This window comes from Aotus nancymaae, unplaced genomic scaffold, assembly GCF_030222135.1.
Source record: "Aotus nancymaae isolate 86718 unplaced genomic scaffold, 86718_ANA_hifiasm-v0.15.2.pri h1tg000025l, whole genome shotgun sequence".
Lineage (NCBI taxonomy): Eukaryota > Metazoa > Chordata > Mammalia > Primates > Aotidae > Aotus > Aotus nancymaae.
In genome coordinates, this window is record NW_026988438.1 from 27,915,441 (window position 1) to 27,935,298 (window position 19,858).

Sequence of the window (19,858 nt, forward strand, 5' to 3'; positions counted from 1 at the left end):
CAGTGTTAGAATATAGGACTTTCTTATTAATCTTGAAGCATCTGATACCAGGAATTGTGGCATGTAACAGGGATTTACCAAAGTAATTTAAGTGTTTTTGAATAGCTTTTTCTCATGTATTTTTTTCTGGGAGAGAGGTCTTTTTTTTTTTTTTTTTTTTTTTTTTTTTTGAGACGGAGTCTCACTCTGTCACCAGGCTGGAGTACAGTGGCCGATCTCGGCTCACTGTAACTTACACCTCACGGGTTCAAGCGATTCTCCTGTCTCAGCCTCCTGAGTAGCTGGGACCACACGCGGGCGCCACCACGCCCAGCTAATTTTTGGATTTTTAGTAGAGACGGGATTTCATTCTGTTCGCCAGGATGGTCTTGATATCCTGATGTTGTGATCCTTCCTTACTCTGGGGAAGCTAGCTTCTACAGATAACAGGGTCTGTGACTTTTTGAAGCTAATATTAGAAATAGAATGATAAACAAAATATAATTATTGAAAAGAGAAAATTTGTAAAAATATGTCACATCACTTGTTAATTAATATAGTGCAGACAAATGTTTCAGAGGATTTAGGGTATTGGTTTCAAGTTTTGTTTTTGGGAAGGAAGAAGTCTTTTACAGAAAATGTTTGTATTGTGAGCATTTGAAGATTGTTGGGTGATCATCCTAAACTTTGCAAATTTTCACTTTTTTTAAAAATTTTTGTGAGACAGAGTCTTGCTGTGTTGCCCAGGCTGGAATGCTGTGGTGTGATCTCAGCTCACAGCAACCTCCTCCGCCCAGGTTCAAGTGATTCTCAGCTTGAAGCAACCTCAGCCTCCAGAGTAGCTAGGATTACAGGGATGTGCCATCACACCTAGCTAATTTTTGTATTTTAGTGGAGACAGGGTTTTGTCATGTTGGTCAGGCTGGTCTTGCACTCCAGGCCTCAGGCCTCAAATGATCTCAGCCTCCCAAAGTGCTGGGTTTACAGGCGTGAGTCACCTTGCCAAATTTTCACATTTTTACTTAATACATTTTGAAGTCTATGCTCCCAGAGGGGTGAGATACTTAATTAATTTATTTATTTTTATTTTTATTTAGTGTGTGTGTGTGTGTGTGTGTGTGTGTGTTTTGAGATGGAGTCTAACTCTGTCACCTAAGCTGGAGTGCAGTGGCACGATCTCAGCTCACTGCAACGTCCACCTCCTGAGTTCAAGCGATTCCCCTGCCTCAGCCTCCTGGGTAGCTGGGATTACAGGCACGTGCCACCATGTCCAGCTAATTTTTTGTGTGTTTTTACAGGGTTTCACCATGTTGGCCAGCCTGATCTCAAACTCCTGACCTCACGTGATCCATGCACCATGGCCTCCCAAAGTATTGGGATTACAGGCATGAGCTGCTCCTCGCCTTTATTTTTAATTGTAGTTAGTGTTAATACCTGAATGACTTACTTTTTCTCACTTTTAAGGTAATTTTTATTTAGGCTACCTCTCCAGGAAGAAAACAGATCCTGGATTACAAAAGAAGAGCAGGAAACAGGGGAATCTAATAAAGCTGTGTTAATGAGTATGATGACTTTGTAATTTTATAAAAGCAGACTTCAGTTGTTTTAATATGGTTTCATGGATATAATAAAAAACCAAATCTAGCAAAACCCAGTCATGAATGGGGCCTCCTGAAAATCACTGCAGAAAATAAAATCATATTATCATAAGGTTAATGAAATGACCAGAGTGAGCCTGTACAGCCAGCCTGCAAGAAATTCTGGGGTCTGGCAGTATAATTTAAATCTGTCTTGGTCCTGGCCACCAGTTGCTGTTACCTTGTTTAAACATGGATGGGAACAATTTTGAGTCCTGCTACTGTGATTAGGACTTTTACTTTATTAAGCAAAATTTCTGTAAAATTTATTTCTAGAAATAGGATTAATATATTAGATTGGTACTAAGTGTTTCCAGTGCCGAGTATTATGTCTTCTATAATACTTGCAATAAAAAGCTCTGAAAAATCAAGTTAAAAAATAACTCTTTGCTAGTAAAACCTGACCTGAAGTAACATGAGGCTATAAATAGTCTTTACTTTTCACACCATTCATAGTTCCCTCAGCAAAGTTAATGTGTTTGATTATCTGTTGCTGCCTAAGACTTCTTGAAAGGGTTTTATAATGTAGGATACATGTGTAACAATACCTTTGTAAAATCTGGGAAATTCTAAATTTTGGAATGTTTCTTGTCTGAAGAGTTTTGAATAAGGGATCATGGATATGTATCAACTTACTCCTCTGTGTAAGAATGCTTGTTTTTCCATACCCTCAGCAACACTGTGCCTTGCTGCATTATTAATGTGTGGAAATAGCCAGTGATTGTAAGTATTACTTGCCTTAGAGGTTGTGGTAGTAGAACTTAGATTTATAGTATAACATTCAGTTCTGGAAGAGCAAAGTTATTACCTTAAATGACAAAAGTCTCCCTTTGTCTTTGCACCTGTTTTAGTTACTTCTACAGTTAACTTGGCTGTAAACATGACTATATCATTAGCAGTTACTGTAATAGTATAGTTTGGCAGGAAGTAGATGTGATATTCTCTTTATCATAATGGTATTTTGTGAGGAACAGTATTAGTGATTCTAATGATGGAGTCATTTCTAATTATGGTAACTAAGGGTCATCTTAATAAGAGAGTTGTGAAAAAAGAAGTGTTAGTTTTTATATTTAGCATATTAGTAGCATTCTATTTGGGATTTTCTTCTTTTCCGGATTTGTAATTCCTTTGCCATATGTTGTAAATACTGAGTTCCAAGTAAATTTTTACTCAGCTGGAATTTTATTTTTTTGGATGAATGATAATGCAGCATGACTAAAGCCTAGGTTTTGTTTTTTTCCCCCTTTAGCAGTTAGCCACTTCCAACATTATTTGTTTGAAATAAGCCATTCTTCCTAATTTGAAATACCATATTTATCTTCATCATATCTAATTTCTTAGATATTTCTTAGATATGATGAAGATAAATGCCTCGTTGGGTTTATGGGAGTTTTATAATACACTTAATATTTTCATAAAAATCTTGAAAAACTTGCCCCTCTTCCCCTCAAATATCTTGATAACTTTTGTGCATTCTTCCAGATAAATCCCTTGGAAATGGGATTTAGATTGGATTTGTATTAAACTTAAATATTAATTTGGAGAACATTCATATTTGTATAATAATGGAGTTTTCTGGGTAGAAACACTTTTTTTTTTTTTTTAAGTAAAATTATATGCTCTTATAAAGATTCCTGGGAAAGAACCACTCTACAAAGAGATAAATTGCATACACTTCTCTTACAGAATTTAATGGCAAATTTGAAAATATATAGCTTATATTTTGAAAATAAACAATTTGAATCTATTTGCCATATAGTTTAAATAATTTAAATTAAATATGAAGACTTTGTAAACATATTTAAAATATATCCAGAGAATGAGAACCTCTGTGTAAGAGAGCAGGGTTTTTTGTTTTTTTTTTGTATTTTTTTCTTACATAATATGATCATTTGTTGCTACCAAACAAATAACTAGGAGAGCTGGCTTTGGTAATTTATCTATTTTGAAAGAACTTTTAAAATGTATACTTATTCACGTGTTCATTATTTTCTACAACATGTATATTTTGTATAGAAGGCAACAGTTAACTTGAAATTACAACTGGTAATTTTCTTCTGTTTTTCTATTTCAAATGTATTAGACTAAGAATCTTCATTTTTGTCATGTTTCACTTTTATGATGTCTAAAGTTGAACTTTCAAATAAATATGATTTCTATTTAAGGCTGCCATTTTAAAGATTGTATTCTAAAACTGTGCTGGCCTAGATACTACAACTGAACTTTGTTTCTTTTTAGTTACTCCACAGGATCCACTGAACATAGGATGTTGCCACAAAGTCTACCTCGTGTATTTTTCTCTTTGACTCATGAGCTGTGCAATTGCAGATTGAGCACAATGTCTGCAGACTGTGTTGAAAAACTCTGAAGAACCTAATTAACACAGGATGACCTAGGAGTGATTCTAAGTCTATAACAAGATACTACTCATTAGTGAATGTGTCAATCTTAGTACTGAATGCTGCAGATAACAGCAAGTAGTTTCTCCTTTATTTCTGAAGTATTCACTTGACCTTCCATCAGTAAGACGGACGTTTCTAATCTGTTCTGGGAGATATTAATGGAATACAGTCATGTCCACTCAAGACGAGAGGCAGATTAATACTGAATATGCTGTGTCCTTGTTGGAACAGTTGAAACTGTTTTATGAACAGCAGTTGTTTACTGACATAGTGTTAATTGTTGAGGGCACTGAATTCCCTTGTCATAAGATGGTTCTTGCAACATGTAGCTCTTATTTCAGGTAAGTACTTTTAATGTTTTAAATAGAAATTCTTTGAAATGTTATTTAATTTTTTAAAAAAGCCACATCTCAATGTTTTGCTTAAGTTTTCTATTCAGATGATGTAGTTCTTGCCAAATCTCATACTTGCATGTGTAAGAGACATATGAAAGAAATTTTATAAAAGTTTAAATATAAGAAATGTGTTGTAATTAACTAAGGTGAAGTTTTAATGTTGGGAACGCAGAAAGATTTATAATATGTCTAGACAGAAATAAATGGGATAATTTACACTTTGAGATTCTAAAGTGCTACCTTTAGAAAATAGTGATCTCTGTTTTTAAACTGACAAGTTATCATAGGGTCAAATAGTAGTTTTTAGAGGGTAAAAATTGGTGCTGTTACACCTGCTAATGCTTTTCTTTGCAAAATGTATTTTTCTCTTTGTTACTATTACCATTTGAGATATTTCTTTTTACTAACTAGATTTCTTGCCAGATTTAAATATTTAGTAACTAGTAACATTGTTGGTGTTCTCTCTGCCTCTGAACATAGAAGTTAATTTAGTTCCTCTTTGCTAACAATAAATGTATAAAGCTTAACTTTACATTTCTATGATCTTTCGCATCTTTGTCGTACGTTTCCTGAGCAGAATAGAAGCCAAGGCATAGAAATTGCTTTATTTGTTCTTTGCTTTTAGGTTGTTTTTGACTTAATATTTGAGAGAGGGAGGATAAACTGAATTAAATGTGGACCAGCATATTTCTATTACAAATATTAGCAGCCATAAGTAGCAGTCATCAGTAAGTTTGGTTCTGCTGTTCTTTAATGGCAGCTGTAGACAGGACAGATTTCATTTGACCTTTCAAGGCTAATTTACTTGCATGAAGATACAGAAACTTCACATTCCCTAACTCATTCCGTGATGATTGCAGAATCTAAGGCCCGAATACCAGTAGCCTTTGCTATGCCTACACATTTTTTTTTTTTTTTAAGACAGAGTCTTACTTTCTTGCCCAGGCTGGAGTACAGTAATGCTATCTTGGCTCGCTGCAACCTCTGCCTCCCAGGTTCAAGTGATTCTCGTGCTTCAGCCTCCCAAGTACCTGGGATTACAAGCATGCGCCACCATGCCCAGCTAATTTTTTTGTGTGTTTTTAATAGAGATGGGGTTTCACCATGTTGGTCTCAAACTACTATCTCAACTGATCTGCCTGCCTCAGCCTCCCAAAGTACTGGGATTATAGGTGTGAGCCACTGTGCCCAGCCCAGTGCCTGCAATTTTTGTTTCAGGTTAAGCTGTGGATTTTTCATGCAATTTCAGGCACTGATTTTCTTGTCTGTTAGAAAGTGTAGCCTATTTGCAAATAATTGTTCTACAGCCTCGTTGATCATGAGAATCCTCTTGTTGGGTGCTTTTACAATTGGAAATTCTTGGATTTCAAACCCAGAAATTCTGATTGAGTGGGTCTGGGTTATGGAATCAGAATCTATATATTTAAAAGCTTCCCAGGCCGAGTGTGGTGATTCATACCTGTAATCCCAGTGCTAGGAAGCTTAGGTTGGGGGATCACTTGAGCCCAGGAGTTTGAGACCAACTTGGGAAACCTAAGGAGATCTTATCTCTGCAAAAAAAAATTTTTTTTTAATCAGCCAGGTGTGGTGGCATGTGCTTGTAGTCCCAGCTACTTCAGAGGCTGAGATGGGAGGATTGCTTGAGCCCAGGAGTTAGAGGCTGCAGAGTTGTGGTCATGCCACTGCACTCCAGCCTAGGTGACAGAGCAAGACCCCATCTTAAGAAATTTAAAAAACCTAAGTTTTTACAATTTTGAAAGAAAAAAGCTTCCCATATGGTTGTGACATCTGGTTTGTATTTTCAGATCCATTGTTTTAGCAGGTGGTATTGGAAAATCAGGGTTATAGGTTCAGTAAATATCTGGGCTCATTAGCTCGCCTTCCCTTCCACACCTTTAAAAAAAAAGAGAGAGAGAGAGAAATAAGGGTCTCATCGTGTTTTCCAGGCTGGCCTTTAACTCCTGGGCCCAACTGATCCACCTCAGCCTCTCAAGGAGAGAGAGCACACACCACCACTCTTGGTTCAACTCTGGGAATTTTTTTTTTCTTTTTGAGATGGAGTTTCACTCTGTTGTCCAGGCTAGAGTGCAATGGTGCTTGGCTCACTGCAACCTCCACCTCCCAGATTCAAGCGATTCTCCTGCCTCAGCCTTCTGAGTAGCTGGGATTTCTGGTATGAGCCACCACGCCCAGCTAATTTTGTATTTTTAGTAGAGACGGGTTTTCTCCATGTTGGTCTGGCTGGTCTCGAACTCCCAACCTCAGGTGATCCGCCCGCATCTGCCTCCGAAAGTGCTGGGATTACTGGTGTCAGCCACCGCGCGCAACTGAGTCTGGTTTCTTAATACCCTATAGATACCAAGGGACAACTGTATATTATCTGTAAAGCAAATCAGATGTTTATTAAATAAATAGAATAGTTCAATATGTGTTTGGGGTTGAAGCCACCCATCAAAATCTTGTGCCTGGGACAGATTCATATCCACAAGAAGAAAACTACATATTTTTCCTCCCATATGCTGTATATCTTTTTCTCTGGACTGGGTAGGTTATTGTGTACTTCCACAATAATTTGAGCTTTTCCCAAGTGTTCTTCAACTAGATTCTGCTCTCAGAATTGTAGATTTCAAGATCTTTACATATAATGATGCTATACATCTTTACTGTCAGAGATTTTTTCTTTTGATCTAAATACATTCTTCCTTTGTAATTTGAGTTACCAGTTCTGTCTATCCCACCAAGAATTAGTAGATACCTCTGAATAATAGTTTTAATATTTCTTGGTAACATTTATAGTTCATTTTAGACCCAAGATGAGAGGATTACTTGAGAATTACTCAGCTCTTCTGTAGTGGTATTTCAGACTGTTACAGTATTATGAAATTAAGCATTTTCTGTTTCTTAGAAATGTCAGTTTAAAACTTTCCTGATCAGATTAGCTCAGCTTCTGCTTAGCTGTGGTCTTCAGGAAGCACAGTTTCTTTACAGGAGTCTGTCATTCTCATGTCATAAACCGTAGTCTAGAATAACCAGCATCATCTGTGAAGTCAACTGTTCACTTGCCCTCCTCACTTTCCCAAAGTCGCTGCCTCGCCTGGAATCAATGTAAAAACCACTTGGTCCCTGCATCTTGCATTTTTACTCTGAACTCTACAGTTATTTTTCAGGTTTCTTGTGATTATCTCCCATTTTTCCATGTCAGGTAGATGAAGCTGGCAGCAGTGTTTTTTAAGAGTTTCATATCATGTCTTATATATGTTTTTCAAGAATATTTCCTGGCTCTTCGTTACTCCATTAGGTTTATTCCTGGCCATCCTGTATTCTTCATTAGAATGTCATCAACCACCCTGATTGTCATTATGCCACTCTCCCTTCTACTCTCTGTGTGTCTGGAATTTAGCTGCTGTCCTTACTGCTTGTTCTGAGCTATACTGGAAGTGACCAGTGACTACCTAATTGCTTTTGAAGTGCTAATTTTCTTAACCCCACAGTTTTTTTTTTTTTTGTTTTTTTTTTAAGAGACAGAGTCTCACTCTGTTGCCAAGGGCTGGAGTGCAGTGGCATGATTGTAGTTCACTACAACTTTGAACTCCTGAGCTCAAGCAATCTTTCCAGCTCAGCCTCCCAAATTGCTAGGACTACAGGCTTGTACAACCACGCCTAGCTTATTTTTTCCCCTTTTTAAAACAATTTTTTTTTTTTTAATAGAGACAGGATCTCGCTATGTTGCCCAGGCTGGTTACTTTTTGTAGGGATGGGTTCTCACTGTTTTGCCCATGATGCTGGTCTTGAACTCTTGGCTTCAAGCAATTCTCCTGCCTCACCCTCCTCAAGTGCTGGGATTATGGGCGTGAACCACCATATCCAGCCTGACTCCACAGTTTTTGACACCCACCTCTCTTGTTCTGAGTAGCATTGTACTAGTCTGGTTATTAATTCTTGAATGTACCTTTCAACCTGCTGTAATTCGTTTTCTTTTTTAAACCCAGCTGAACTCTACCTCAGGGTGATCGTTGGGATTTTAGGGTGGGTTTTCTTTCAGTCTGTTAGTCTCCTTCATATAACTTTTCACCTATGTCATTTTGTAGGTGAGTCATGGCCCACTGTATTAATGCCTGACATCCAAAGTTCAACTAATACTGTTTAACTCATTATTGTATTATTTCCATTTGACTCAACTACCTTGCAAATCAAATATCAAGTACCTGAAAGTAAACAGGTAGGTTTGACTTTTTCCAGTCTACTTCCTACTCCGTCCTCTTCCCTGTGATTAGAAAATCACCATATCTGGCTGGGCATGGTGGCACATGCCTGTAATCCCAGCACTTGGGGAGGCTTAGGCAGGCAGATCACTTGAGGACAGGAGTTCGAGACCAGCCTGGCCAACATGGTGAAACCCCATCTCTACTAAAAATACAAAAATTAGCCAGGTGTGGTCATGGGCACCTGTAATTACCAGCTACTCAGGAGGCTGAGGTAGGAGAATCACTTGAACCTGGAAGTTGGGGGTTGTAGTGAGCTGAGATAGCACCACTGCACTCCAGCCTGGGTGACCGGGTAAGACTACGTCTCAAAAAAATAAAAAGAAAAAGAAAATCACCAGATTCTGTTGGCTCTTTATAGTGGTTTTTGTATTCATTTCTGCCAACGTAACTCAGTTTCTTACCTTTTATGTATATTATTGTCATAGCCTCATAACCAGTTTTCCTGTCTCCAGCCTTTAGTTCTTGTAGTCGGTCAGCATAGAATATTCATCCTACATTTATCACTTATTTTGTTGTGTTAAATTCAGACTTGAAACCCTTCAATTTTCCCCACTATCTACAAGGAAAAGCTCAGACTCTTTTTGTCTCATTTAAAGATCCTCTGATCTGACTGTTCTCCATCTTTCCAATTCATTTTCTGGTTTCCTGCTTGAGTCCTTATGTTCAAGCTATGGCCCTTAAACAATCACTTCTTATGTTTTACCCTGTTTTATCCATTTTGAATGCCTTCTTCATCTCTGGCCTTAAGGAGCCCAAGTTAGTGACTGATGTGACACCCAGTCTTGACCGCTACATGCAGGGGCTTTTCTCTCCTATGTTCATCTCTTGCCTATATATGGGCATTCTACTTTGTATTCTCCATGGTGCGAGTTGCCTTTCCAACATGATTTCCTGTGTATAATAGATTTTTAGGAAAGTGTCCTGCGTATTTTTAGGGGTTTGAGTAAATGAATTTTTAACAGCTTTATTGAGATGTAATTTACATACCACCAAATCTACCCATTTTAAGTGTACAATTAAATGAATTTTAGTGTATTTACAGAGTTATACAACCATTTCCGCAATCTAAATTTAGAGCATTTCCATCACTTTGTGCCTATTTATAGTCACAAGCCCCATTCTTACAGCTCTAAGGAACTTCTAATCTACCTTCTGTCTCTCTATATTTTCCTTTTTTGGACATTTTATATAAATGGACTCATACACTATGTGGTTTTTGTATCTGGGTTCTTTCACTGAGCATAATGTTTTCAGGTTCATTTATGTTAAAGTATATATTAATACTTAGTTCGTTTTTATTGCTGAATATTATTTCATGGTATGAATATAAGAAGTAAATAGAATTTTGATATTTTCACTCAAAGTGGCATGGTGGAATAGTCTGGTGTATTTTTGGCACTGGATTTTATTCTTGTCTGTCATCTCCCTCAGAAATTTCATTGGCTAAGCACAGTGGCTCACGCCTGTAATCCAAGTACTGTGGAAGGCTGAGGCACGAAAATTGCTGGAGCTCAGGTGTTGGAGACCAGCCTGGGTAACATAGTGGGAGGCCTTGTCTCTACTAAAAATTTTTTAAAAAGCTGGGTGTGGTGGGGCATGCCGGTAGTCCCAGCTACTTGCGAGACTGAGGCAGGAGGATCACTTGAGCCCAGAAGGTCGAGGCTACAGTGAGCCACGATCTCACCACTGCACTGCAGCCTGGGAGACAAAGCAAGACCCTGTCTCAAAAAAAAAAGTTTCAGTTATAAGTAAATACCTTAAATAAACATCTCTTGTTGTCTAATTGTTCTTTTCAGTTCTACATTTGTTTTACACAAAACCCTTACAACTTTGTTTTCTCCATCTCTTCTGTAGGGCCATGTTTATGAGTGGACTAAGTGAAAGCAAACAAACCCATGTACACCTGAGGAATGTGGATGCTGCCACCTTACAGATAATAATAACTTACGCATACACGGGTAACTTGGCAATGAATGACAGCACTGTAGAACAGCTTTATGAAACAGCTTGCTTCCTGCAGGTAAGCTTTTCTTTTTTTTTTTTTTTTTTTTTTTAAAATAGATGGAGTCTCGTTCTGTCACCCAGGCTGGTTGCAGTGCAGTGGCACTGATCTTGGCTCACTGCAACCTCTGCCTCCCGGGCCCGAGCAATTCTCCTACCTAAGTGTCCTGAGTAGCTGGGATTACAGGTGTGCACTACCATGCCCGGCTAATTTTTGTATTTTTAGTAGAGACGGGGTTTCACCATGTTGGTCAGGTTGGTCTCGAACTCCTGACCTCGTGATCCACCTGCCTCGGCCTCCCAAAGTACTGGAATTACAGGCATGAGCCACCGTGCCCGACTTACAGGTAAGCATTTTTTCCTCAGTTATATATATGAGTTGTGGCTTACTGGTTTATTATGTGATTTATTTTGTGAGGAAATACTGTTACATCTTTTTAAATTATTTTTTTGAGATGTGGTCTCATTTGGTTGCCCAGGCTGGAATGCAACAGTGTAGTCATGGTTCACAGAAGCCTTGAACTTATGGGCTCAGGTGATCTTCCCACTTCAGCCACCTGAGTAGCTGCGACTATAGGTGTGCACCACTATGCCTAGCTAATATTTTTATTTTTTGTAGAGACAGGATCTCACTGTATTGCTCAGGCTGGTCTCAAACTCCAGGCTCAAGCGATCCTCCTGCTTTGGGCTCTCAAAGTCCTGGGATTACAGGCGTGAAACACCACGCCTGGCCTAGTAATGTCTTTTGTCTATGTAATTTTCTTATTACATAGTTTAGAAGGTAAAAGGTTTTTTTCTGTTTATAAAATGTCTAAGGGAAAAACAATAGGATTTGATTACCCAGTAAACTGAGTAGTTTTGTGAGGGGAATGTAAATCTGTTAATAGAAAAGATAGGCGAAAATTTTATACTGGTTTCATATGTTTTACTGCCTAATACACCTGAGAATTTTGATTTCAAGTTAAAGTCTTTTTTTTTTTTATTTGAAACAGAGTTTTGCTCTTGTTGACTAGACTGAAGTGCAGTGGCATAGTCTCAGCTCACTACAAGCTCACTACAACTTCTGCCTGATAGGTTCAAGTGATTCTCCTGCCTCAGCCTCCTGAGTAGCTGGGTTACAGGCATGTGTCACCACGCCCAGCTAATTTTTGTATTTTTAGTAGAGATGGGATTTTGCCTTGTTGGCCAGGCTTGTCTGGAACTCCTGACCTCAAGTGATCCACTTCCCTCAGCCTCCCAAAGTGCTGAGATTACAGACCTAAGCCATCATGCCCAGCCAAGTTAAAGTAATTTGTAACAATGTTTATTGAATTTGTTTCAATTTTTTTTTGCTTAGCTATACTAATTTTTCATGATATTGTTTTTCACAGAAGACTTGTAGAAATTATGATTTTTTTTTTTTTTTGAGATGGAGTCTTGCTCTGTCGCCCAGGCTGGAGTGCAGTGGCACAATCTTGGCTCACCGCAACCTCCGCCTCTTGGGTTCAAGCGATTCTCCTGCCTCAGCTTCCCAAGTAGCTGAGATTACAGGCATGCACCCCCATGCCTGGCTAATTATGTATTTTTAGTAGAGATGGGGTTTCACTACGTTGGCCAGGCTGGTCTTGAGCTCCTGACTTTGTGATCCACCTGCCTCAGCCTCCCAAAGTGCCTGGATTACAGGCGTGAGCCACAGTGCCCAGCGAGAAATTATGATGAATATTTATAATGGCTATGTGACCATACCGAGCAATTAAGGAGACGTATTTAAACAAAATAAAACAAATGATGGTTGATATATTTATGCATGACAAACTGTTTTACTCTATATTTCCCCATCATGTTCCCTTTTTAAATTTTAAGAGAAATATAAGAGTTTTGTCATTTCATCTCCTGTTTTGGAATAACACTGTATTTCACAAAGTTTCTTCAAAGAGAGAATCTTTAGACGAAAGGTTAAATTTGGAGCACTATTCATGATATTGTGTTAAGTGCTTGATAAATATGCACTGAATGAATATGCATGACACTGGTTGAATGCCAACACCTGGGTGTAATTCTGGAAACCAGAACTCAGTTCATGCTTTATGTAGTTTGCTTCCTTTTTAATCTTCCATAGGTTGAGCACCCTTTATCCAAAATGCATGGGACCAGAAGTCCAGTTCAGCCAGTTTCGGATTTCACATTTTTTCAAATTTTGGGATATTTGCATTATATTTACCAGTTCAACATCCCTAATCTAGAATCTAGACTCTGAAGTGCTCCAGTGAGTATTTCCTTTGACTGTCATGTCAGTGCTCAAAACATTTCAGATTTTGGAGCATTTTGGATTTTGAATTTCTGAATTAGGGATACTTAACTTTTACTTCTTTTTTTGTGTGTGTGACAGGGTCTCGCTCTGTTGCCCAGGCTGCAGCACAGTGGTGAGATCATAGCTCACTGCAACCTTGATTTCTGGGTTCAAGTTGTCCCTCAGCCTCAGCTTCCTGAGTAGCTGGGCCTATAGGTGTGCATTACCACACTTGGCTAATTTTTTGATATTTTGTAGAGACGAGGTCTCCTTATGTTGCCCAGGCTAGTCTCCAACTCTTGAGTTCAGGCAGTCCTCTCACCTGGGCCTCCCAAAGTGCTAGGATTACAGGTGTGTATCACTGCATCTGGCCAACCTTTGTTCCTTTTCCATATAAAATTGTTAGTGTCCTGCTGTACCCACAACTCTGGGGAAACTGAGGCTGGGATAGCTTACTGGTGTGCTAGTAATTCCAAACTTGAACAGGAGAAATGCTTACTGTCAGCACTGTCTTTCTATAGCTTGCAAGTTTTCATTACTTTTTATTTTTAGAGACAGTGTCATGTTCTGTTGCCCAGGCTGGAGTGCAGTTCCATGGTCATATCTCACTGCAGCCTCAAATTGCAGGGCTCAAAAGATCCTCCTCCCTTTGGCTTCCAAAGTGCTTGGATTACAGGCATGCAGCAACACACGCAGCTAATTTTTTGTTGGTCCTTCTTTTAAAAGCAGACATTTCTCAGGCATTAAGGAATTTTAAGAAAATTAGATTCCAGAACACTTTGTTACTGTAAATATCGACACTGTTCCTTACAGTTTTTCCCTGTCATTTCAATGAAAATGTATACATCTGCTTGCTCAAATGCAAAACAAGACTCTGCTTCTTAGACTGTGTTGCCGTAGCAAGCCTGAGATGAGGTATTCTGTGACTACCAATATGACTTTCACTGTTAACCACATGAAGTGAACATGTGCTTCTGTACCAGATGCTGTACTAATACTTTATATATAGATTCTCATCTGATCCTTGCAGTGCTCATTTTAGGTAGATAACTGTTATTTCCCCATTTTATAGAAGAGAAAACTAAAGTTTAGAGGCAGGAAGCTTCTTGCCTAATAACTAGTTTCCAGGTACTGACTGGCCAATTCAAGTTTTAAATCCAAGCAGCCTGCCTTCTCAGTGTCAACAGCTTCTAGTTAATCACTGTGATGCTGAATAAATATAGTAGGTAGCACATCTGATTCAACTGAGATCTACCTTCTTAAGAAAAAACAAATCTAGGAAGCTTACAGTGGCTAAGATGGATCATTTAAATCTAAGTAATTTATAACTGCACATAAGTCTATTTTGTGTTCCTTTGATTTGTTATCTTACCTCTCTAAGAATAGCAATTAACTACTCTTACTCACTGTGCATGATTTTCTGGTTGTATGTGACTGTCGTGTCCAAGTTGAGGAAACCAGAATCCAGCTATTCAACAATAATTTTCTCTGTACTATGATTTATTTACATTTTTTCTTATATTTTTCTCAATTATATGTAAAGTCTAGAAAAGTATGACAACGTATAAATTTCCTCACATATTCCTTAAGGCTATTTTGTTTTTTAAGAGCCTATTTATTGTTATACTACTGGTTCCTAAATAGAACAGTTAAGTAGGCCACTGAGTAGGAAAAATTATTGCAAAATTATAGTCTTCTGATTTTATTACTACCAGAAGACCTTATCTATTAGCCTAGATATATGTATCTGAAGCTAAAAATTACAGGGTGGGGATCTGATTAATATACTTAGGTCTTACATAAAAGTAAAATGTGTCTATCCTGGCCCTATCAGCCTGGTTTTTTTTTTTTCTTTCTCATTGCAGGTAGAAGATGTGTTACAACGTTGTCGGGAATATTTAATTAAAAAAATAAATGCAGAGAATTGTGTGCGATTGTTGAGTTTTGCCGATCTCTTCAGTTGTGAGGAATTAAAACAGAGTGCTAAAAGAATGGTGGAACACAAGTTCACCGCTGTGTATCATCAGGAAGCATTCATGCAGCTGTCACATGACCTGCTAATAGACATTCTCAGTAGTGACAATTTAAATGTAGAAAAGGAAGAAACCGTTCGAGAAGCTGCTATGCTGTGGCTAGAGTATAACACAGAATCACGATCCCAGTACTTGTCTTCTGTTCTTAGCCAAATCAGAATTGATGCACTTTCAGAAGTAACACAGAGAGCTTGGTTTCAAGGTCTGCCACCCAATGATAAGTCAGTGGTGGTACAAGGTCTGTATAAGTCCATGCCCAAGTTTTTCAAACCAAGACTTGGGATGACTAAAGAGGAAATGATGATTTTCATTGAAGCATCTTCAGAAAATCCTTGTAGTCTTTATTCTTCTGTCTGTTACAGCCCCCAAGCAGAAAAAGTTTACAAGCTGTGTAGCCCACCAGCTGATTTGCATAAGGTTGGGACAGTTGTAACTCCTGATAATGATATCTACATAGCAGGGGGTCAAGTTCCTCTGAAAAACACAAAAACAAATCACAGTAAAACCAGCAAACTTCAGACTGCCTTCAGAACTGTGAATTGCTTTTATTGGTTTGATGCACAGCAAAATACCTGGTTTCCAAAGACTCCAATGCTTTTTGTTCGCATAAAGCCATCTTTGGTTTGCTGTGAAGGCTATATCTATGCAATTGGAGGAGATAGTGTAGGTGGAGAACTTAATCGGAGGACCGTAGAAAGATACGACACTGAGAAAGATGAGTGGACAATGGTAAGCCCTTTACCTTGTGCTTGGCAATGGAGTGCAGCAGTTGTGGTTCATGACTGCATTTATGTGATGACACTGAACCTCATGTACTGTTATTTTCCAAGGTCTGACTCGTGGGTAGAAATGGCCATGAGACAGACTAGTAGGTCCTTTGCTTCAGCTGCAGCCTTTGGTGATAAAATTTTCTATATTGGAGGGTTGCATATTGCTACTAATTCTGGCATAAGACTCCCCTCTGGCACTGTAGATGGGTCTTCAGTAACTGTGGAAATTTATGATGTGAATAAAAATGAGTGGAAAATGGCAGCCAACATCCCTGCTAAGAGGTACTCTGACCCCTGTGTTAGAGCTGTTGTGATCTCAAATTCTCTCTGTGTGTTTATGCGAGAAACCCACTTAAATGAGCGAGCTAAATACGTCACCTACCAATATGACCTGGAACTTGACCGGTGGTCTCTGCGGCAGCATATATCTGAACGTGTACTGTGGGACTTAGGGAGAGATTTTCGATGCACTGTGGGGAAACTCTATCCATCCTGCCTTGAAGAGTCTCCATGGAAACCACCAACTTACCTTTTTTCAACAGATGGTACAGAAGAGTTTGAACTGGATGGAGAAATGGTTGCACTACCACCTGTATAGTTCAGAAGTTCAGGGAGTGCACGCCTGAGTTATGTGCTTTGTCATTTTCTTTGCTAAACAAAAGAGGCTATGAAATAACTAAATATGAGTACATAAAAATCTATCTTTGATAAATTTTATTTTTATGCCCTTAATATTTGCATCAGTATAATATATATCAGTGAGTCTTACAGAAAGATATGCTTCCATAATATGAAATAGATTATTCAATAATTGAGAAACTTTATGTGTAATCATGAGAGTATAAGAATCTGGATTATCTAACATTGTTAGCCCTGTGTATGTACAGTTCAAAAAGTTCACTTATAAAAGTAGTTTCCTGTTCCTAGTGTGGTATATCACAAATTGTGCTGAGGTTATTTTAGTATGTGTATTTCATTCCTGTGCTTATGGTTTTCAGTGTAATTAATTCAACTGCACTTAACACTAATGTCCATGTTGGTATAGAAATATCTAAATCCTATACTCTAGTTGAGGAAGATCTTCCATTATTTTATGGTATTACACAGGGAAAGCTATGACTGCAGGATCAGTCTATACTATACTATTAGGTGCATGTATTCTCTTTTCACTAACTTATACTTGTCTATCTACAATACAGGTCTTCCAGTCAACTGGTCATTTACCAGGTGTGGACTTAATATTGCTGGGCTTGCAATAAGAATTGCCAGCCCCTCATCGTGCGGGTCTGTGTGGAGCTTTACACAGTAAAGGCCTCCACTTTCTGTATTACGTTAACATTGGCTCATGCATATAACTACCTGCTGCTGATGTAGTTCTCCATCTTCAAGATTTAGAGTGGGTTAACCAGGTCATTACATCTTAATTTAATAACAAGCATTACTGTAGAGTGATTGTGTATAGATCTGTTAGCTATTCAGAGTGTGTTTTTTTTTAACCTGTTGTGTGCGTGTGGGAGTTAGGATTAGTAAGGTGAACTGTTCAGGAATTCTCTGCACTAGCTGTGCAGAAGAGCAGATAACTAGCACTGCTCTGGCATTAATCCCAGGAACCACTAGCAGTAGTGGGGCGCCACCAATCTAACATGAGCACAGGTGCTTCATGACAAACATTACTAGCATGTTCAACTGCATCATGTTCTGGCACTGTATTTTGAATGACATTAATTTATTAAATAAATTGTATATATTCATTATCTATTTTTCTTTTGTTATGGAAATGGTCTAACTGCTTTTTAAATTTTGATTTTACTAGGTCAGCTTCGCTAGTTATAGGTAAGCCACCTATATATATCTTCAGAATTTTGTTTGATAGATATGCATAGGCTTTCCTTAGGCTAGTGTCTTTCTACCTGGTGGCATATTAGAATCATTTGATTCTACTCATCCTCTATAGAAGCTTGAGATGATGTCTGAACCTCACCCCTAACAAAATGGTTTCTTCTTAGAGCACATCATTGATCATGTTTACAAACTTGAACTGCCTCTCCACTGCCTACTGAGTAAGTCCAGATTCCTTACCACATTTAAGGCTCTTTCTAATTTGGCTTTAAATTATCTTTACTGCCCTATCTTGGATTGTTTTTCCATAAGCCTTATCTTCTGATTAGGCTTTTGCTATGCTTTTTGATGCTATGCACGCTACTCAGAATGGTCTTTTCATCTGAACTTTACCTGTGGCTGTCTCGAGCTATTTAAGGCAGTTTTTAAAGAATGTTTCTTGATAACTACATCTTTCTGTGAGGTGAAAGTATCCTCTCTCATGTTCTTAGTACCTTGTACCTAGATCTTATTAATTGTAGTAATCATTCTATTGAATATTAGTAGTTTTGGCCAGGTATGGTGGCTTATGCCTATAATCCCAGCACTTTGGGAGGACCAAGTGGGAGGATCGTTTGAGCCCAGGAGGTTGAGACCTGCCTGGGCAACATAGGGAGACCCCATCCATCTCTACCAAAAATAATTAGCTGGGCATGGTGGTATGTAGTCCCAGCTACTAGGGAGGCTGCGGTGGGAGAATCACTTAACTCTGGAAGGTCAAGGCTATAGTGAGCCTTGATTGTGCCACTGCACTCCAGCGTGAGTGACAGACTGAGACCCCGTCTCTAAAAGATAAAATAAATGAATATTATTGATCTTCATGCTTTTCTACAAAATGACCAGTGTTAATTTTCTTATTTACAGCTACATTGCCCTGCAGTGTAGCCCAGCACACTGTATAGTTGGTGATAAAACTGTTGGATGAAAGCAGATAAATACAAAGGGCTTCTGAAAGTTTGAGAGTCAAATCCGGTATGCCAAATTCTTTATTCTCATTAGTAGTTCTGTTAGTCACCTTTTCGCTTACCTCTCCATCCAGCTTAGATCTGTCATCTTAATACTTCTGCCACTATCATGGCAATATCCTAAACTCCTTTGCCCTATTGTCATTAGCTTAAAACTGACAAAATCTGAGCCTGTGTGAATTCAACTCTATCTTCCTTACCTCTTTTTTCTTTTTTTTTTTTTGAGGTGTGGTCTTACTCTGTCACCCAGGCTGGAGTGCAGTGGCATGATCTCAGCTCACTGCAACTTTCACCTCCTGGATCAAGCCATTCTCCTTCCCCAGCCTCTACAGTAGCTAGGGTTACAGGTGCCCGCCACTATACCCAGCTTATTTTCCTATTTTTAGTAGAGACAGGGTCTTACCATGTTGGGTAGGCACGCATGACCTCAAGTGATCGCCTGCCTCAGCCTCCCAAAGTGCTGGAATTACAGGTGTTACCCCCCGCCACCTGTGCCCAGCCTCTTCCTTACCTTTTTTATACGTGAGTTGCTGAGCCCTGCTACAGAAAACAACATGATGGCAGATTGGTGCCACCATATAATTTGTAATTACCACCTTCAACCAGGGCCTCAACATTAGCAAGTTTGTTCACTCTTCTTAACAATCTGAAACCTCCAGGTTTATTAAATCATCACTATCCCCACTCTTCCTCTATCAGATTAGAAATGTAAGCATCAGTATTAAATATTACATTCTTTCCAACGTTAGAAATTTTGCTGATTCCATTAGCTTCCAAACCTTTTTTTTTTTGAGACAGAGTCTCACTTGTTGCCTAGGCTGGTGTGGCACAATCTTGGTTCACTGCAGCCTTCACCACCAAGCTTCAAATGATTCTTGTGCCTCAGCCTCCTGAGTAGCTGGGATTACAGGCATGTGCCACCATGCCCAGCTAATTTTTTTTTTTTTTTTTTTTTTTTTTTTTGTATTTTTAGTAGAGACGGGTATTTCCATATTGCCCAGGCTGCTCTTGAACTCCTGGCCGCCTCAAGTGATCTGCCCACCTTAGCCTCTCAAAGTGCTGGGATTTCAGGCAGGAGCCATCATGCCCAGGCTTAATTTTTAAGCAATTATTCCTAGCTGATTTTTATGCTGCCTGCTTATTTCTTCAATATCTTTAACCTCTCTAAAGGAAAAACAACCAAACCATTTTTAAAAAGATCTTTCTCACCTCAACTTTTTCCCCTCTTCTCCCCTTCACAAACCTTGTTCCATGCCTTGTCTTC

The 19,858-nt window shown here is 38.7% G+C and overlaps 1 protein-coding gene across 6 annotated transcripts in view; it reads left to right on the forward strand.

The window, feature by feature from the left end:
* The window catches only part of KBTBD2 (kelch repeat and BTB domain containing 2), an 86,677-nt gene extending 69,168 nt beyond the window's left edge, over positions 1–17,509 (forward strand). For 5 of the 6 annotated variants that reach the window (XM_064380476.1, XM_064380472.1, XM_064380475.1 and 2 more), the window contains 3 exons: positions 3,855–4,359; positions 10,533–10,698; positions 14,814–17,509. In XM_064380476.1, the coding sequence (XP_064236546.1) occupies positions 4,190–4,359; positions 10,533–10,698; positions 14,814–16,349 (1,872 nt within the window). In that variant the 5' untranslated portion in view covers positions 3,855–4,189 and the 3' untranslated portion in view covers positions 16,350–17,509. Of the gene's footprint in view, positions 1–3,854; positions 4,360–8,501; positions 8,633–10,532; positions 10,699–14,813 lie in introns of those variants that run through there. The other variant, XM_064380478.1, reaches the window with a different exon arrangement.
* Positions 17,510–19,858: the final 2,349 nt, after the last annotated feature.